Genomic DNA, 20,371 nt, shown 5'->3' on the forward strand with positions numbered 1-20,371 from the left:
GACTTCTGAGATGTTAAGAATAAAAAAATGGTTTGATGTAAATAAATTATCTTTGAATCTGACAAAAACGAAATATATGATATTTGGCAATCGTGTAAAGGAGGATAAAGTCATTATGTTTATAGAGGAAGAATTGATTGAAAGAGTTACTGAATTTCGTTTTTTGGGTGTAATAGTGGATGAGAATTTGACATGGAAATCTCATATTGAACATATTAGAAAGAAAATGGTCAAAAGTATTTATATTTTGGGTAGTATAAGAGATTTATTAAATTATAAAACAATGCGTATTTTATATTTTTCTTTGTTTTTTTCATATATCAACTATTGTGTTGAAGTTTGGGGGAATACATATGAGAATACCATAAAACCTTTAAACCTATTACAGAAGAAAGTTATACGAATAATTCATAATGTTAAATATAGAGAACATACAAACAAATTATTTATAGAATCAAAATTATTAAAATTAGGAGATTTAGTGAAATTACGGACATTATTAATTATGTTTAAGGCTAAAAATAATATTTTGCCTTTTAAGTTACAAAGAGTATTTTTGATGTGTTCAAGGGGAGAAGAGAATAGAAGGAAATTTTATTTTAAACATCAGTTAGCCAGGACTACACAAAGATTAATGAGCACAACGGTTAGGGGTATAAGACTGTGGAATTCACTTCATTATAATTTAAAGAATTGTATAAATTTACAATGTTTTAAAAAGTGTTATATGTTTAAAACGATAACTCAGTATGAAGAATGCGAATGAATGTGATGTTGGTTTGGGATTCGACCGGAGAGAAATGTCAATATTAGTTTGTTCCTGATTTTTGGTGCCCATCGGTGATATAAGTTCGATGGTAGATAGGGGGCAGGGTTTAATAAGAATATTTTCTTCTTCCTGCTCCTTTTCACACATGGTTGTTGTGTTTTGTTGACAGAAGATGTGGTTGTTTTGTTTGATTTGTAGTACCAAGTGTGAAATAAATAAAAATGAAATGAAATGAAATGAAGCAGTTGAAGTGCTCTAAAAGTAAACGTCCACAAAAACCTCATACTGATTCTGTAAATGTGTCAAATATAAAGCCGTCCAGTGTGGGGGCGTGGCCTACTGCAAGCCCACATCAAAGAAAGAGCACATTTTCACCCAGTGCTTTGTAGAAAATGCAAACATGTAGACCAGAGACTTTTATTTTGGCGAGGGAGAAGCTTCAGGGTGCAATGATTTGCTTTGGGCCTGCTGTTTCACAACTGTCAGGTGGCATGGCCTAAAGGGGCGTGGTCTAAAGGGGTGTGTTTGTTTACAGCACACAGATCAGTGTGTTGTATTGATTCTGGGATCAGATCCACACCAATCAGGAGGATTCAGTGACCTGCTGCCAAGAACAGAAACCTGAGAGACTCTGTGGACACACACACACACACACACACAGGGGAGTGTTTATGTCGATTTCAGGTTGTGTTTTCACCCAAACACTGCCGGTATCAGTGTCTCTGTGTACCTGTACACCTTTGTGTTGTTGCTGGCTGGAGTCCTGTTGCAGGCTCGCCATGTTTGAAGCAGATGATTCTCACTTCCTGTGTCAGAACGCTCAATTTCATGTTTTCTAAAAACGAATGCCTCACAAAGACAGTAAGATGTTGTGTTCATATAAAACAATAATCAGTGTCATAGTTATAAGAAGCGTTCTTGTTGTCTCTTCACTAACAGGCTTGATTTTAGAGTTCCTGCTTCTCCTTCACAAGTGAGATGAGGTGGATCTTCCTGTCCTCGCTCTGCGGGGGTAGAATTACTCTGCCCTTTACCTTCATGTGCAGTCCTGTGGAAAAACACTCGGCATGTCGGAGCGATCGAAAAGGTTGCGGTTGCTCGGCGCGAGCTTCCCCTCCCGTTACTGAAAAATGAAATTAGAGTGTCAGGAAGTGATGATTTACCAGCCGGTGAGAGCTGCAGTCAAACCACCGGGGACGGAGATGCACAGCCTCACCTTTAAAACACTCACAGAGCAGATCTGAGTGCAGTTTTCAGTGATGAGTCCATCACTGATGACTTTGTTCACTTACTGGATTCTTGAATATTGACCCAGCTCTCATATGTTGGTGTAACAGCCTCTGCAGTGACTTCACCTCAGCGTCATACTAAGCAGGTGTGAGGGCGTTTGGTAATCCGCCTGCAGATGAAAATTTGACCAACTGTTCCCACCTTTACACACCTGCAGGTATCACTGCTGTGCTTCCAGCCAGGTGTTTCTCACACAGACTTGTGTTTCCAGGTATACTTTGTGACCGCCGCTTCGCTCGTTTCCCTTCGGGCAGGCTGCTCAGCTCGCCGCTGCGACGGTCTTCAGTATCGTTCAGCTGCGAGCTCAAACTGCCGACATCCTGAAATATGCACGAAAGCTTCGACTCCTGGATCGAGGGTTGAGATGAACACAGCAGAGCCTTTGGTAATCGAGACCTGTGTAGAGGAGGTAAAAGTCATTAAGGTTTCTGCAGGTGACCCTGTGGGAGGAGTGTTAACCTTTCCAGCAGCCCTTTGAATCGGTCTCCCTGTGGATGTTGCCCCTTTTTACCCCCCCTGCACCTCCCGCCTCCCACAGACGGTGCTTACAGTCCAAAACAGTCTTTGTCATTACTTTCTGTCCTTTAAATGATACGTAAAAGTTCATGAGTCTCTGTGAATGCAGTCAGAAGTCAGTTATCACATCAGCTGTCCCCTTGCACCTGTCTCACAGTGACACCTGTGGGCGGGGGCGTGTTTAAAAGCGGGGCGGAGCCGAGTGCCTGCCTCCAGGCTAGTTTGAGCTCAGTGTGAGCGGTCAGCTGAGGGGAGAGGAGATGCTCTGACTGGTGGGTCTGTCACAGTAACACACGGAGCGTTTAGATCACATCAACAAAATCCTCATTTCCGTCACCTGTCACAGCTTCTCACAGCTGCCTCCATTTTGGATCCAGTTTCTCACATCCATCGAGCTCCTGTGCTAACAGGCGTAGCTTTCGTGTCTGCTGGTTGTTATGATGAAAAAATACCTGCAGGTAGTGTCGGCAGCTGCTCCGCTACAGCCGACCGGCGCCGACAGTTCACGGTTAAAACGAGCAGCGTCAACAGCGATGACAGAATCTGTCAGCTGCAGCGTTTTCATGGTAATTAGACTGCTGGTTAAGATCGTGTGTGAGTGAAGAGGCATCACGCTGCATCATCTCGCTGCTTCTGTAGCTCGCTGCGATACAGCACTGACACTTTCCTGCAGCGGATCGATTCCTGCAGGACATTAAGCTCATTATCTGGATCAAGCTGCAAAAGTCAGTGGCTTCCAGCTGCTGTTTCACTCAGTTTCAGTCCGTAATCGAGCGCTCGGCTCCTTCTCAGGTTGCAGCAGCAGGATGTGGACCTGTTCCTTATTTCCTGTCGTTTCTCTGCTGCTCCGATGGATGTTCATCTGAAACATGGACAGAGTTTCAAACACTGACGTCAGATGTCGTGTTTACGAGGGGCACCCAGTCAGGAGAAATTTGCCACCAAGCCCTATTATAAGATAAAGAAGGATTATTTTGGACTATGAGTCATGCAAAGCTACCCTAGCAGAATCAGAGAGTAGAAACAGGGAGATGGAAACGAGTTCTTTTTAAATTAGCTAATGTGAATGTTCAGGAGATGCTAGCCCACTCAGCAATCATTCATTCGTTGGTCAGTTTGCAGGCTGTCGATGGTTTGCAGGAAATGAGACGTGAAACATCGTGTCCAGGACAACGTCTACGAAATCTGACATTTTTCATTTAAACATGGAAGTCTATGGAGACTGACTCAGTTGGAGTCAGGCCTCTAGTGGATGATAGAGGAACTGCAGCAGGTTTAAGTCTCCATGAAATAACCAGAAATATATTTGAGCTTTGGCTGCAGGTCTTTGCAGATTTCTCTGAAACGTGGTTTGATTTTGATGGACTGTTGATTAAACTGTTCCAGGAAACTTAGAAAGCGCGTACACGAACGAAAGCAGAAGGATCTTTTTGAATAAATTGATGAACGATCAGCCCTGGATGGCCTGAAGTACAGCTGAGTCCTCTCACAAACGAGCCACCCTCCTCCACTGTGTGGGAGATGAACATAAAAGGCAGAAGATGCTGAGCTCAGCGTGCGCCAGCCCCTCCCTGTCTGATGTTTTATGGCCAGTGCGTCTCCATCATTCCCAGCAGCGCTCGGCTCTCCGTTTTAAACAGGAAGCTGGAAGTGGAACAGCAACAACATCTGAGCCAGTTTATGATCGTTTTACAAAAGCTTTTTCCAAAGCTTCACATTCAGCGTGGAAAGTTACTGCACGCTTGCTGCATCATGCACGCTCTTTAAGCAGCTCCCGAGGAGCAGAGGCCAGGACATGGAAGCAGAAGTCCGAGGGCATCGGGAGGAAAAGCAAAATCACAAACAGGAAGTCACTTAAACCTCATTTTGAAACAGCTGCAGCTGAAATGTAAAAACATTCGTGTTTAGAGGTCTTTACCTCTGTGAGGATTTTCTGTCTGACAAAGCAAACATATTCACCTTGGCTGTCTGTGATTGGTTGGCTGTTCTTGTTTATTGACATTTTATTTTGAAAGTTTTGTATTCTAAATGGGAAGAGTTGGGACCACATTGTTCAGTTCGACAGACTTGCTGCTGGTGTGTTGTTATGACTTTACACACTGTTAAATAATGACATCAGACTGGTGCAGGAACTTTTGCACATCACACTAAAGGCCTCTTTTCCTACACCATGTTCAGACTCTGCTCAGAAACAGTTGGAAACCCCTTTACGCCTCCTAAGGTTGGGTGATTGGATGAATCTGTCAGCTCTTGGTATTGAGTTGTGGGCAGTTTGTGTTGTAGTACCTTGCTCATTTAATATTATTTAAGGTGTTTTTATCCCAGTTTCTCCTGTTCAGGAAGTGTGGAGTGGCTCTCTGTTCAAAGGCTCCAGGTTTCTGAGTGAAATGGGTGTTTCTAATAGGTAAAGCTGAAACTGCCTAAAAACCAAGTATGGTTTGGCTTGGTTATTACTTTAGAGCCAGGAAAAGAATAGGCCAGGAAGAAGATGGAAGACATCATACTTACTCACAAGCTCTAACCTTCACTGTTACACTTAGAAGTTGCAAAAGTCCCTTTTTGAGTGCAGGATATTTTATTTAAGCAGTTTAGCAGAGGCAACAAAACCCTCAATCGAGGTAGGAGAGGGGTACGCTCAGGCCTGACACTAAGTCCCATCCGGGCCATGACTGATGAAGCAGTGACCTCCAGCTCCTTACCACCCCGGACGGAGTTTTCACTTCTTGGACATCCATAACAGGAAACCGTGAGGATGCCGCTATGAGGCTTGATTTTTAATACCTTCTAGCTTGTCAATAAAGTGAAACCTAACCCTAGTCTTGATTAGGTCCGTAGTGACGTGGTGGATATGAACAGCTTAAAGTCATTTACAGAACCATCCAGGGCTTCGGTTACACTCTCCGTGATGGCCCAAACCTTGGACTTTATGTTTAGGTGAAAAGTAAAAGCACTTAAAGGAAAACAATGTATTGTTGGATGTTTGTCAATCTGAATCTTTAGCCTTTGGCTTAAGCTGATCTGACATCATGCACAAAGACTCAGACCTTCGAATGGAGGCCATCTGGTAATTTCCAGTCTTGGTGTAAGGTGTCGAACTCCAGGCCTCATGGGCCGGTGTCCTGCAGGGTTTAGATGTGTCCTTGATCCAACACAGCCGATTTAAATGGTTAAATTACCTCCTCAACATGTCCTGAAGTTCTCCAGATTCCTGGTAATGAACTAATCATTTGATTCAGGTGTGTTGACCCAGGGTGAGATCTAAAACCTGCAGGACACCGGCCCTCGAGGCCTGGAGTTCTCCACCCCTGTTGTAAGGAGTTCATTGTCACCGCAAAGCAAGTCCTTCCAGAAGCAGGTCAGATATTCTGTGTCCTGTTTGCTGGATAAAAACACGAGGCTGAGACCAGAACGTTCCTGACGATGGACCGAGTGACCTTCACCTGAGACCGGCCTGCACTCCTCTGAGTGACCAAACCCAACCTGGACTCTAAACAGCCGGAGACTTGGTGCATGTTAGGAGGTTATTAGAAGCAGAAATCCTGTCACTATAAAATGATCTGTAATATCCAGTTTGGACGACAGGAAACAGGAGGTCCGTCATCTGAGGAGAAGAGCGTCCCATGAAATATGGGAACATGTCAAACCCACATTAGTGCGTCTCACTCTGTCCTGACAGGCTCGCAGAGATCTGAATCATTTCCCACTCCGTCTTCATCAGCTCTTCGTGTGTGACAGCTGCGATTCTTGGCTGTGTCACAGATGTTCTCTCTTACATTTCTGTAGTAAAGGCGTCGGGAGGATGATGTTGGTTTAGATTTCAGAGCAGATTGATGGTTCAGCATCTTCCTGGTGTCACGGCCTTTTTGGCCAGTTGCTCCCAAAGACAGACGAGCTCAGACGCATGTGTGACTCACTTTAAACCTGTCGTTTCACCTCCAGCAGGCTGAATTTAACCTCCTAATATCCACCCATGACAACCTGTCTGTGATTAGGGTTAGTTTGATTAATGTTCAGCCATTTTTATATCATTTGTCCTTTCTTTTACCCAAATGGAACATAAAAGCTATATTTTTATCTAAAAATAAACACACACACACACACACACACACACACACACACACACACACACACACACACACACACACACACATATAGCTCAGAGAAATAATCAAAGAACCTCCAAACTCATAAATATGCAAGAAGCTGCTTTTTTAGGCGGAGGACTGGATGATGGTGATCACACCACAGACTCTGTGACTGGAGATGAGCACACCAAGACCACAGTCTGCTAACACTCACTATTCATTCCAGATCTTAGTTGAAGTACATCTGCTGCTCGTTCGCAGCTCCTTGTTTTCATTCTTTGGCTGCACTCGGGTCACATTTCAAAATGATCCTTCTTTGTCTGATTCTGGGCCTCTCACTTCACCCACTGCCTGAAACAAGCTGGTTTAGTCCCCCTGAGCCTTTAACCAACTCACTTCCGATCGGCTGCCGAGAAAGGAAAGTGGGTGGGGCTTCTGTGCCTGAGACAACCATATTAGGGATATTGACTCTATGACATCATACACATCAAAGATAGAAAAACCTGCGTGAAACTGAGTGTTCAGAGCTGTTTGCAGAGATTATACTCTGACCTCGTTGTTAAAAACTTTGTCCATGTTTAATATGAACATCCAGCTTCACTGGAGCAGATATTGGACCTGCAGTGCGTCGGACATGCAGCACGTTTTATTTGGGACTTCTGAGCTGGATTTATAATATTTTATTCAGCAGCAGTGATAAAGATAAATGGTTAGTTTAGCTACAGTGCTGTGATGTTGTGCAGTATTTGTTGGGGTTGGCATGATTGCTTGTTTTTTGATCAGTAGCTGTGATTTTTGTTAAGTATACATACAAACACTGAATGATTGTTGCCTTTAGGGAGAGGACTTGATGCTTCTGTTTGTCGGCAGCTGTGACCTTGAGCTGTGAAAAAGCTTTTTTCCTGCCACAGAGACAAAAACGCTACTGACGGCTGAAAGTAATCAGCAGACCTGCTGTTTTATTACCACAGAGCCTGATGTCACCTCTGCGTCGGCAAACGGGACAGCGTGCAAAGAAAACGTGGCATGGTCCTTTAAGAGTATCGTCATGGAGACGGTGTGAAGGGGCGAGAGACGGCATGTGTCATAGAGAGAGAGGAGCAAGCGAGCTTAACCTAAAAGTGTATCGTCATGTAGACAGAGAGAGAGAGAGAGTCAGCAGACCTTTCAATTATTTATGAGGCTCCTCTGGAAATGGTCTCTGCAACACACACACACACACACACACACACACACACACACACACACACACACAGGGTTGATGAACAGTCTAATGTAATGCGGTGGTGTGGCTGCAGCAGCCGAGCAGGATGGATGTCTCTGCTGCATTAACGCTCCCATCAAACCCTCTGCAGCTCCAACAGCTTCCTGCATCCACGACGCTTACCCCGTCAAAATAAGAGTCCCTACCTGTTTGTAAAGGACCAGTCCGTCCCTGCTTCGCCTGTGCAGGTGTGTTGATAAAGTATGGTCATGTGATGTTTTCAGTCGAGAAAGTAAATCCAGAGCTGACTTTAATAAATCACAACTTTGTAAAGAGTCTGTGACCTACGAGGGAGTCACAGCCACACAGAAACGTATGAGGTGCCGTAAGGGACATTATTACTGAAACGCTCTCACACACACTACTGAAATTTTAGCTCTCACACACACAACTGAAACGCTCTCCCACACACTACTGAAACGCTCTCACACACACAACTGAAACGCTCTCACACACACCACTGAAACCAGAGGCATTTCCGCTGAACAGGAAGTTGTTTCCTGACAAGGAAACTGATGGAAAAAATGGTATATTTCAAAACACTACAAGGATTTCTACTCAGCAACCTGCTAGTACAGCAGTCCCCAACCTTTTTTGCGCCACGTAAACGATATAAAAATAAAAAAACGATAAATACCATGAAAACCATAAATAGAAATGTGTTCGAATTTTTGTGGAGGAATAAAACCCATTACATAGAAAGATCTCAGCTTGTGAAGGGATACAATAAAGGTGGTATCAAAACTCCAGAATTGGAATTTATGGTTGGCACCCTTAGAATTAAATGGTTAAAATCTTGTCTGTCACAGCCAGACTCTACTTAGCTCCACATCCCATGATTCTTGTTTAATAAAATAGTATACAGGATTAGACTTTAATTTGAAATGTGATTTTGCGGCAAATAAAATCCCCATAAAGATATCAAACTTTCCAAAACAGACGTTGCATTTTTGGGAAAATGAGATTTACCCACAACTTCTCCCCATAATTCAACCTTATGGAATAATAGGGTAATAACACTTAATCAAAAATCAATTTTCAAGAGTGACTGGTTTGAACAAAAATATTATATTCATAACAGATTTGTTGGATGATAACGGTGTCATTCTAAGTTACACAGACTTTTCAGAAAAATATTGTCTAAACTGTTCTCAAAGAGAATATAACAAATTTTGTGAACTGGTCCCACTGCCTCTGCTTCATTTGATTAAAATTTTTATGATATACGATAATTTCTCATCAGTGCTCCCAAATTTATTGCTAGGGCAATGTCAGCTGTTTGATAAAAATGCAATAAGAAATTTGTTAGTAGTTTCTTCAAAGACAAAATATTTCATAGTTACAACAGAATGGTGACATGGCATGGTTCTAATTTAGTTATTTCATATACACTGGATAAAGCATACTAAAAATTTATGAAATAGCCTATTCTACCTAAAGTTAAAGAAACACACTTTAAACAAAACTAATACTGTGGCAGAATTTCTAAAAAAAGAGATTTGGCTTTGAGGTGGATCAGTGTTCTTTTTGTACTGATGAAAATGAAACCCTAGAACATCTTTTTTTTCCCTATGCCCTATCACACAATGTATTTGGTGCAACTTAAAAAATTGGATTTCCCTAAATATTAATGATGTGCCACTGTTTGAATTACATCATAATTTTTTTTATATGGATTATCTAGCATTGGATGTCTCAGACATTATTAACATCATCATACTTTTGAGTAAATATCATATCCATTGTGCTAAATGGAGGAACGCTAAGCCTTCTCTCCCTGGTTTTATTGATGATTTTAAGATATTTTTCTTTGCTAAAAAAGACAAAAAGCACATATGCCAAAAAAATAACCAGGATAATGCACGTCTCCCGCTATTCTAAACTTTGACTTATGCTGAGGCTAATATATTGTTAAGTAATGCAGCTGTCTCACTAAGGTCCAGAATCGATTTGTTCCACGATTCGATTCAATTCAATTCGATTTGATTATGGGGAATTTTGACAGTCAGAAATATTATAATTCAGATCAGTACATTTACATATTTTTGTATTTAGAAAAAGGAAGCTGACACACGCAAGACTTTATCAAAGGTGTGAGCATCACAGCAGAGGCCTTTGTGTCAAAGTAGCTGAAGATAAAACACAGAAAAACATGAAGGTGATTTTCCTGGCCTGGGATTTTATAAAAAATATTCTGCAGTACATCAAAAACGAAAGAAAACCATTAATTAATGAACGTTACCTCTGACGTTACAGCGGTTTTATTAGAGACACAGCTAACGTTTTGCATTTTGCATAATTTTAAAAAGTTTAAATTTATTCAGTATTGAACGGCAGAAATTAGGTTTTCTTTTCGGAAATATGTAAAATGAAAAAAAAAAAAAAACAGCGGCCGACTGCGCTGTAAACAACAGTAGACTTGTGCATAACAAGCAAGCGAATAATACAGAAAACAGATTTTTAGACGGGAAACTGTTCTTGAAGTACAGAGAGAGAGAAAGAGAGGGCTGTGCATGACGTGCGATTTTATCGTGGTGGAAGCAAAACAGTGAGGGAATTCATGACGATGTTTATGTGAAGCGCAGTTTGGATCTTCTTTTGCTGCTGGTTCAGTCAATATTGTTTGGAGAGAGATCAAACCAACAGCTTTAGAATCGGCGCAAAAACGGCGTGAAAACAAAGCGCGGACCTGCCGACAGATCAGAGTCAGCGAGCTGTCGGCTTTCAGCCCCGACCGTGTCCGTGCTGTCGGTGAGAAAGGCGACATCTCACTGATTCTGATCCGCGGGTCCGCGCTGTGTGTTTACGTCTTTGTGCAGAAGCCGTGTACCTGCTCGCATTTACTGTCTTAGCTGTTTGGTGGTTGTTGAAATTTTGTGAGGTTTCACCAGAGATTCTGGCATTTCGGGCAAAATAAATTTATATTAAAAAATCGATTCAGGATTTTAATGAATCGATTTCACGTTATCCAAGCCAGAATCGATTTTAATCAATAAATCGATTATAAAAACCCACCCCTAACTAACAGGTTGCTGAGTAGACATCTGTGTAGTGGTTTGTTTGAAATCTAACACTTTTTCCTTCAGTTTCCTTGTCAAGAATTAACTTCCTGTTTAACTGAAACACCTTCCTGTTTAACTGAAATGACTTGGTTTTTCAGTAGTGTGTGTGAGAGCGTTTCAGTAATAATGTCCCTTACGGCACCTCATAGAAACGACCTCTGAGTATGAGCATAGTGAGTTAGACCGGCTTTGCATAAAATGTAACTAATCTGTATAAGTAGCACACACATAGTTTTTTTGTTCAGCAGTAGTGTGAGACAGGGCGTTTCTAATTTTAGCGATATTGATCACATGGGAAAAAAAGCAGACCTACATATTTGTTTAATGTACACGCTGAAGGAGAGATGACTGCAGGAGATGTTTAGTAAGATGAAAAAGGCCCGAGCACAGAACCCTGTGGAGCTCCTTTATTCATTCTGACAGATTCATAGTTTATTTTCTGCCTTTCGCTCAGAGGCAGACGGAGACAGTTTGCAGGTTTGATGCTGTTTTCTGTCTCAGTTTATCCTCTGTCATCTTTACTGACGTCTGTCTGCATGACCTTGGGAAGAGAAGAGCATCAGCACATAAAAGTGAACTTAAAAAGCTTTTAATACCTCATTAATTTAAGGTGCTGGGACACGAAGCGGTGACGAAGACCAGGTCTGGACGTGAGCTGAGCGCGCTCTGTAACAGAGAACCGTACAGAGGAGCCAATCACAGCATCTGATAAATGAACGTCTGATGACTTTATTGTTATGATTGTTCAGCACCTGACGCTGTCATTAGCTGGCTTTGCATGATGCACAGTTCAGAATAAACCCAGAGTTTGATCCTCTGTCTGAAACCCGCTCCCCACCCACTGAGCCAGCTTTTCTCTGATTGGCTGCTCCTCGCATATGGCCATGTTAAAGATGCCCTGTCTTTGTGACATCATAGAGATCCAAGGATAGAAAAAAACTGTGAAACTGAGCATGCATACACTGAGCTGATTATAAGATGCTTTACATGGACGTACATTTATGATAAGGAGATAAGTGATCAGCAGACTGCAGGCACAGATTCAGCCTCAGCTTCTTCTCCTCTGGGTTCAGCTGCAGCTCTGAGCTCTGTTTTCCTTCCACCATGTTTCTTGCTGTGTTGTGCTGTGTTTCATTCTTCTTCTTCTCTGCCGTGCACCTAAAGGTTCTTAGCTTTAATATAAACACAAAAAGAAGATGTCCAGAGAGAGCCGAGCCTGCTGACAGCTGATTGGATCATTGATCACACAGGGAAACGTGGATGCAGTGGGATGGACCATCTGTCCTTCAGTGCAGCACCCCCCCATCGTCACGCCCTGACGCCTGCTCTGCGCCCCCTGCTGGTCACACGGGGAACAGACTGCAGCAGCTCGAGGCTGCAGCTGAAAAACAAACACACATCCTCAGCATCGGAGACAAAAGGAGGCTCGACGGGGCGAGCCCAGCTGCTGGTCAGCTGTTTGCTCTCAGCCAACGCTCTCCAATAATCAGAGGATATGAAGCTTCAAACATGACGATGTACGTGTAAACAGACTGAGCTCACAGAGGCTCTCAGCTCCAGTGGGGATGATTTTTATAGGAACCTTCATCATCAGAAGCAAATGTAGAGATGTGGAAGGTCACTGAGTGTTTATTTACGGATGTTCATTCAGATGAAGAGAACAGCCTCGTCTTCGCACTTTAAACACAGTTTAAAACTAATCAGTAATAAGAAGTGATGTCACAGAGATGGGATATCCTTACATGGTCATCATCTTCAGGCGTGCTCCACGCAGAAGCCCCTCCCACCTTCTGTTTAGTCTTTGAGTTTGTGAAGGGACGTGACTAAAACAGCTTGTTTCAGACCGAGGCTGCACCGAGGCTCGGTGTGAGATAAATAAGGATTATTTTGAACTTTAAGTCATGCAGAGCTGCTGTGGTGGAGGCCAGAACGGAAAGACGGAGCTGGAAATGATCAAAATGAGGGAAAGATGGGAAATGAGCGGCTGCTGTTGTTGTAAAGGTGCAGAGCTGGAACATCTGCCGGCACCTTAATATTATTTATTTACATACATAAAGATTTTATGTAAAGTACTTTCAGGAAAATCTTGGTATTGATTTGGATGTTTAAAATATTTATCATCACTATGCTGTCATTAGAGCTGCATCCTCGCCCTCCCTCATCACTAACACGCAGCCGGTCTCCTCCGTCAGAGCTGCTCCGGAAACCCCGCTGGGATCTGCATCCAATCATCTCTGCTTTCCTAAATCAATACTGTGACATCACGGAGGACTTAGATTTAGAAACAGGACTGAGAGGAGTTACAGGTTCCAGCAGATGTCTGGTAGTCTTTGTTTTTGGCACAGCAGGGGGCCAAAGGGCTTACTGGGAGCCAGATGACCTCAAACACAGACTGGATACCAGAAGATTTCCAGTTTCTCTCTGAAGTTCATGTTCGAGTTCTCTTGACAAATCACAGGTGATCAGGCAGGTAGATAAGAGGGCGTAGCCTTCCTGATTACAGGCCAGCTTAGATATCAAAGAACCAATTAACAGGATAGTATCCTGGGAGAATGACATAGATCATCAAATATAGCAAATAATGTAGATTTCAAAATAAATAGTAAATAAACCCGGTCCTAGTTGGTGCTTGGAGACAACCCACACGAGCCTTTGACTGGAGCCGTGACAGATCCACACACAAACGTACTGAGAGGAGAGGCTCCTGGCACTTCAAATACACCTGTGATTTCTTTGAGCCAGAAATGATTAAGTCATTAAGTTAACAGGTGCTTCACACGGACACAGGTACCTGCTAATCTGTTACATCCAATTAAAATCCTGGAATTTTACTCAAAAAAACTGGAGCTCAGACTTCATAGATGGTCTGTTACCACAGCGACCTCACAGCAGCCACATTATTGGTTGGATGATGTCATTAAAAAGGCTCCAACAGCACAAAATCAGTCCAGAGGTCCAGTTCAGGTGAAGCCTGACACCCACCTGTGTCACCATCCACCTGTCAGTCAACGAGGCCACGCCCCTATAATGCAAACTGTGTTACTGCTGTATTTGGTTCACCTGAGATCCTTCTCTCACTCCTCGTTATCTGGGGACTCGTACCTATTTTGAAAAGTTGGATTTAGCAGATGATGTTTTTAGACCTGACAAACGAGCCTTTCGTGCTTCATAAACTTGCTGAGGTTTGGTTTACGCTGCTTTGCATAACCAGGAGCTGCTGCAGAAACCAGCTGTGTAACCTGACCCCCCTCTGTGATTTATCAGGCCTGCAGCAAACAGTGACACAACTCGTGCTCAGGACAGGAAATCATACTTGAAACTCACTCACGGACCGAGTGAGTCAAATGCGCAGCTGGGCGGGAACACGAACCTTCTGACGTCTGAAAACCTTTGAGGAGGCGACACGCGAGCGCTCGGTGTTTACTACGACTGTTGGCTGTTGTCAGCGTTTCTCTCGGTATTAATGTACCAGCAGCTGGGCGTGGTCACGTGGAGGCGTGTGCAGCACTCTGAGACTCTGTGTTTAACAGTGACTGGCTCTCGGCGACAGATCCAGTGGCTGCCTCATCGATTAGCGCACTGATTGACTGACTAATTAAGTGACTGGAGCTTCAGTCTCAGTCAGCTTTCTGCCTGCCATGACCCGTTATTACAGCCTGTTTCGGCGTCTGCTGTCCAGAGAGAGTAAAGGAGAGGAGGCCGATGAAGAGGAGGGCAGCATTCACAAAGACAGCAGCCAGCAGGGTGAGTCCTCAGGAGACACGGCGCCCACCTGAGTCCTCTCTCATTCTTTAATGCTCACTTTGTTTTGTAGTGATCAGAGCTGGTGAAAGCAGAGGAAGACTCACAACTCAGAATCATGATGTGATTTAACCTCACAGTTACCATGTCCGCCTCTATAATCTCATCATTTACTTTAAATAACAGAAATATGCACAAACATCTGTCCCTGAGTCCGGTCGCGCTGACTTCTTTTATGTTCCTTCTGTCTTTTGTTGCATGAAGCTGCAGAAACGTCTTTTTTGGGGGGAGTTTATGTGAGAAGGTGTTTCTGATTCAGAGTAGACTGAAGAGTTTTAGAGGCCACATTAGCTTTGGGAAGTGTGGGACCCTTGTTCGTCTCCTTTCTGAAGCTGAACCCTGAAACTTTCCAGAAGAGTTTGAGATCGTCTTTCACAAACTGGAAATGTGTTCTGGAAAGTTCCTGGTGTGTTTGCAGCAGCAGGGTGGAGCAGCTGAGGGAAGTGCTTGATGGAGGTTTGCTAACAGGACGGGCATACAGCAGAGTGTCATCTGCAGATAAACTAACGTTTAGTTCATGGAGGATGTTGTTAGCATAAATATCACAAATACATGAGATAAGCAGAGATCCAGAGCTTTGTGGTACACCATCATTTAAGTGTAAAATATGTCCAAAACCAGAGACGTCACAATAATCATGAACCTACATTCTGACTGTGACCATCGTAAAGCACGCAGCGAACCAGAGAAGAGAGATGATGTTTCTCTGTAACTTCTTTTACACAGAAACTGATATCCTGTTCAAGTTAATCAATCAAGAGTCTACCTAACATGGTTTTTGTGTTGTTATTGAGTTTATGCCATTTTTATTTGTTTGTCTGCCCAGTAAATGTGAAGTTTTACTGTTGACATTCATTCAAATGGCCACCAGGGCGGCGATATCTGTGGTTGCAGAAAGACTTCTGGTACTGTATATGTGTGAAGAAGGGGAAACAGCTCTCTGCCCTAAACTAGTTAGCCAATGAGCATGCAGTTTCACAGTCACCATCATGGGGAAAATGCTGTGCTTGAGGTGTCATAGCACAACTTTGCTAACCATGTAGCGTCGCAGTGGGCGTGTCCATTTGTTATATTGCACTTGGCTCCTCCCTCTGTGCGCGTCTTCCTGTTAAGTGTTTGTCTTTTGGTAATTATCTGTTGGTTTTTTCGTCATATTTCAGTTTTTACTTCCTGTCTGTCACTTAGGCTGTGTCCCAATTCAGGGTCTGCAGCCTTAAAGGCCGCATTTCAAGGCCGATTACGTCACAGCGACGCGACGAAGGCTGTCCCAATTCAAAGGCTGCTCGAAATGCGGCCCTCAAATGCGTCCTTCATTTCACTGAATTTTAAGGACGCGGCGGTGTAGACTTCGTGGCCCAACATATCCCAGAATGCATAGCGCGGCGGTGGGTTCTGATAATTTTGCCGAAAGAAAACGGCGGATGAGGGGCGCCCGAAGAGTGAACTTTAAGTAAGTACTGAATATTATGTCACTTATTTATGTGCAAATGTTTAATAATGAAGAACATTAAAACATTACTGTTGGTCACATGTCGGCAAAGTCATGTGACATTAGTGACGTTTGTACTAACTTGGTTTTAAAGCCTTTACTTTAAAATATACGCCGTTCAACAGCTGAGCTTAATCAGAGAATGATCAAAGCTCATGTAGAAACAAACAAACAAATGAACAAAAGATTTTCTCCTTCATTTCTGTCAAACAAAGCTGTATGACACGTTTCCAGCTGTTAGTATCATGGTTGCTAGGCAACCTGGGCAGCGCAACGGAGGCTAGACCGTCCCATTTCACAAGCCTCGCACTTCCGGCCTTAGCGGTCTTTAAGTACGCGGCCCTTGAGGATCGTTGAGGCTGCAGACCCTGAATTGGGATACAGCCATTATCTTCACCTGTGTCTTACTTCCTGCCTGCTTCTTGTCCTGCATCATTGTTGTTTCTAAAACCTTCTGCAATATTCTGTTTCTTCTCACTTTTTGTATTTTGCATTTATGTAAATACTTCAAGATTCAAGAAGGTTTGTTGTCATTTTGCAACGTATTTATCAAAATCCACAGGCTGAAACAAAATCGGTGAAAAATAAGAATACAGTAATAAAAAACCAAAGGAAGGATAAATAACAATCAAACAGCAGCTTCTGTAAAAAACCACACTCGCTCAGCTAGCAGCGATCCTCTCACAGAGAGGGATCACTTCTCGGAGCTTGTGAGTTTTGGACGTTGTTGCCTCGTTGGAGGACTGCGCTGACGTGCATCTCTGTAGTCATCGCTTTGGTTGAATTCCCACGGTCCCTGTCTGCAGAGCGAAAGAGCCACCAGCACACAGCACCAATCCCACATGTATCATGACAGGTCAGCAAAGACTGCAACGTGGTAACAGCCTGCAGTCTGACTATAAACCGTAGAAAAGAGGACAGCGAAGCAGAGACGGCTGATTTGTTGCAAACCAAGAAGACGATAAGTCAGGATAAGATTGTGTGACGGGGGGGTTAATGTGAAAGTGTGAGGCTCTAAATATTTAATCTTAAGTTTGGTCAAAGTGAAACAAAAGCTGTGAAAACAGAAAATCGATACATGTCGAATACGTCAACACGTCATCAGCTGATCTGTAGGTGAAGACTACACGTGAATAACACGGCACACCTGCTGCATGGATTTATTGTGTGTCTGATTGGTGTGTTGTTGTGTTTTTGCGCTTGCTTGGATCCCATGTTGTGTTGGAGTTGTTGCAGGTCGAGGTCTCTGTGCTGCAAAAGAAAGCCAAATGACATGCAAACACCTGAGTGTGTGACTGCAGGGACACAACCTGTGCACACACACACACTTCAGTAAAACACCTGCTGCAGTGAAACCTGCGACTCGTATAAATGACAGAAAGCTCACAGAAAACAATTTTTCTCATGACGCGCTTCATGAGCAGGTGTGTTTTTATAATGGCGTTTAGCGTGTAGAGGAGTGCCTGTGAAGTATCAAAAACCAGCTTCTGCAAATGTTACTGTGCGTCCTGGCCGCGTCCTGGCCGCGTCCTTACATGTCCCGTGTTCGCAGACGATTATAAATATCAGCGTCAAGGTCTCGGTGTCTCACACCTTCATCAGCTGATGACTGACAGATTCTCACATCACCAAAATATCTGCTTATATATAAACACACAAACCCATCAGCTGCTCGGCAGCAGGACAGAAACCTGTCGTCCTTCGTTTAGAGACAGCAGGAAGTCTCAGTTAAACGTCACATCTGGACTCCAGGTGTCCCCCCCCCCTCCAATAACCAGTCCTGATGTTTTTGGTTCCCAGGAATAAGCTGCAGTTCCTCTAACGTCCACTGGGGGTGTCAGTCCCCCCAGAACTAAACATGTTTACAACCCGATAAAACAAACTGGTTTCGTCTCTAGAGATCTTTGCCTGTTTATAATTACCATTTTTAGGGGCGTGGCCTGTGTGACTCGAGGTTTCCAGCAGTTTGCAGAAGCTTCTGTGACTTTATTTGAAAGTTTTCCAAGCTCATCCTCTGACAGCTGGGAGTCGAGCTGAAGCGACAGGCTGATAAAACACAGAGTTTATTCCAACAGCCCAGAGCTGAAGGCATGATGATTCACGGAGCATCCACAGTGACGATAAAGCTCATCTCTAAACTGAAAAACTGCTGAATTACTTTGGATAAGTGTGCCTAATAAACTGGCAGTGCGGGGGGAGATTCTGGGTCAGTTTTCTTGGAGTTTCTCGTTTTAGTTTTGAGTTTCTGTGTCAAACAAAAAGCAGCGAGAGCAACATTTAAAGGCCTGTGACAGAAACAGAACATGCTAACTAAAATTAGCCCACACACTGTGTGCGCGCGTGTGTGTTGTCTCCGTTATATTTACAGCTTCGTGTATTTCTGTCTGAGCAGCTGTTAGTCTGCTCGGCTCAGTCAGCACTTTGCATTTCTGCTGCTCCGACCCGGAGACCCGTCCATATCAAGTGACTCTGGACGGACTCGAGTAGAAATAGCGCACACACACTTCTTAGGAAAATGTCAGCTATTAAAATAAATGCAGACGCACAATATTCAGTGTGAGCACCTTTATTCTTCAGCTCTCTGTTGTTAAGCCGTCTCAGGAACAGTTCTCCAGGCTTCTTGGATGTTTCTGTCCTTTGCTCTGTTCTCTGTCAGGATGATCTCACACTGCTTCAGTGATGTGAGGTCCGGGCTCTGGGAGGCGGACCCATGACCGACGTGTGCGTTTCTATCCAGGTGTGCTTTCACTGCATTAACAGTGTGATTGGGGTCATTGTGATGCTGATAAATGAAGCTGCTGCCACTCAGATGTTTCCAGATGTTACTGCATGATGGCTCAAACTCTGACCTCATAATTCATCAGTTTGTCCAACACCGCTGACTGACACGCAGCAGAACCATGACAGTCTCCACCGTGTTTCTCTGATGTCTGTAACCTCTTTGATGGACCTCCTCCTGACCTCCTCTTGACCTTGATGTGCGTCCATCTCTCCATCAGACCTGTTTCTCTGCTCAGTGAAGCGACTTCCTGACAGCCGTCCTTCCACTGAGAGCATCTCTGATGAAGCTTCAGTGAAACAGTCGATCACCGTCTCTCAGCTCCTGTGTCAGGTCTTCCAGGTCTGCTGTAGATCTTTAGTTTTTCATACTGGACCACGTGGGTCAAACTGAAGAAGCAGAAAGGCTCCTTCATCACAAATCTAAGCACCTTCAGCATCATGTGGAGGGAACACGTCACTGCTTGGTCGGCAGCTCGTCACAGATTTATCTTTCATGTTGACTTCCTGTTTCTAATTCAGTTTGGTTTCTGATAGCTTCCAGAGTTGGTTTCTTTTTTTCAGCTCCGTTTTTATTGTTTTACAGTTTTTACAGTTGTAGTTTAATCTCATAAACCCACATTTTACTCACAGTAGAGGAAACACTGTGAGCTCATTTTGAATTTGATGGCAGAAACGCGTCGTAGGACTTTGGATATCTGATCATCTGCAGTGAATAATAACGTTTCAGGACAAAGCAGAGCCAGGACTGCTGAGCAGCTAGAATCCTCCATCAGTGCCATAAACCTGCATTCTATCGTGAGGCCACCAGGTGGTGATAGCTGTGGTTGCGATCGGCGGGAAAGCAGCTTTTCTGACTTGAACACTTTTTGTGGACTCATCCATGATGGGTTTAGATTTTGTTATTGTCATTTGTATTTAGAAACATTTACTCATATATGCTTAGAAGTGTATAATCATTTGTAGATTGAAAGAATGTCTCATCCTAGGAGGTCTGTAACAGCTCTGTGTAGCATGAAGGGGGAGTGCGTTCACTCCCTCTACAGAGTGTTCTGGCGTAGATCACACCTCCTAGGAGAGGTCGTATCTTCTCTTGCTGATATATGGTATAGCAAACACACGTATATCTGTTTAAGTATAAGAGCCCTTTGTTCAGATGGACCGCTAGACTCCTGGCACCAACTTTGGGGAGTCTTCACAGGGTCACACCTTGACCTCACACACACACACACACACACACACGCACACACAAACACACACACACAGTATTCTTTGTTCACATGTATACCTATGTAAGATGTTATATGTTAATGACCC

At 43.5% G+C, this 20,371-nt stretch overlaps 1 protein-coding gene across 2 annotated transcripts in view; it reads left to right on the plus strand.

The window, feature by feature from the left end:
• The window catches only part of LOC101470462 (fibroblast growth factor 12), a 56,893-nt gene that overhangs the window by 7,955 nt on the left and 28,567 nt on the right, over positions 1–20,371 (plus strand). The window contains exon 1 of one of the 2 annotated variants that reach the window (XM_004565022.5): positions 14,104–14,730. The exons of the other annotated variant lie outside the window; for it this stretch is intronic. Coding sequence (XP_004565079.1) covers positions 14,625–14,730 — 106 coding nt within the window. The 5' untranslated portion in view covers positions 14,104–14,624. Of the gene's footprint in view, positions 1–14,103; positions 14,731–20,371 lie in introns of those variants that run through there. 2 annotated transcript variants of the gene reach the window in all.

The sequence above is a fragment of the Maylandia zebra genome, linkage group LG14, assembly GCF_041146795.1.
Source record: "Maylandia zebra isolate NMK-2024a linkage group LG14, Mzebra_GT3a, whole genome shotgun sequence".
Classification (NCBI taxonomy): Eukaryota; Metazoa; Chordata; class Actinopteri; order Cichliformes; family Cichlidae; genus Maylandia; species Maylandia zebra.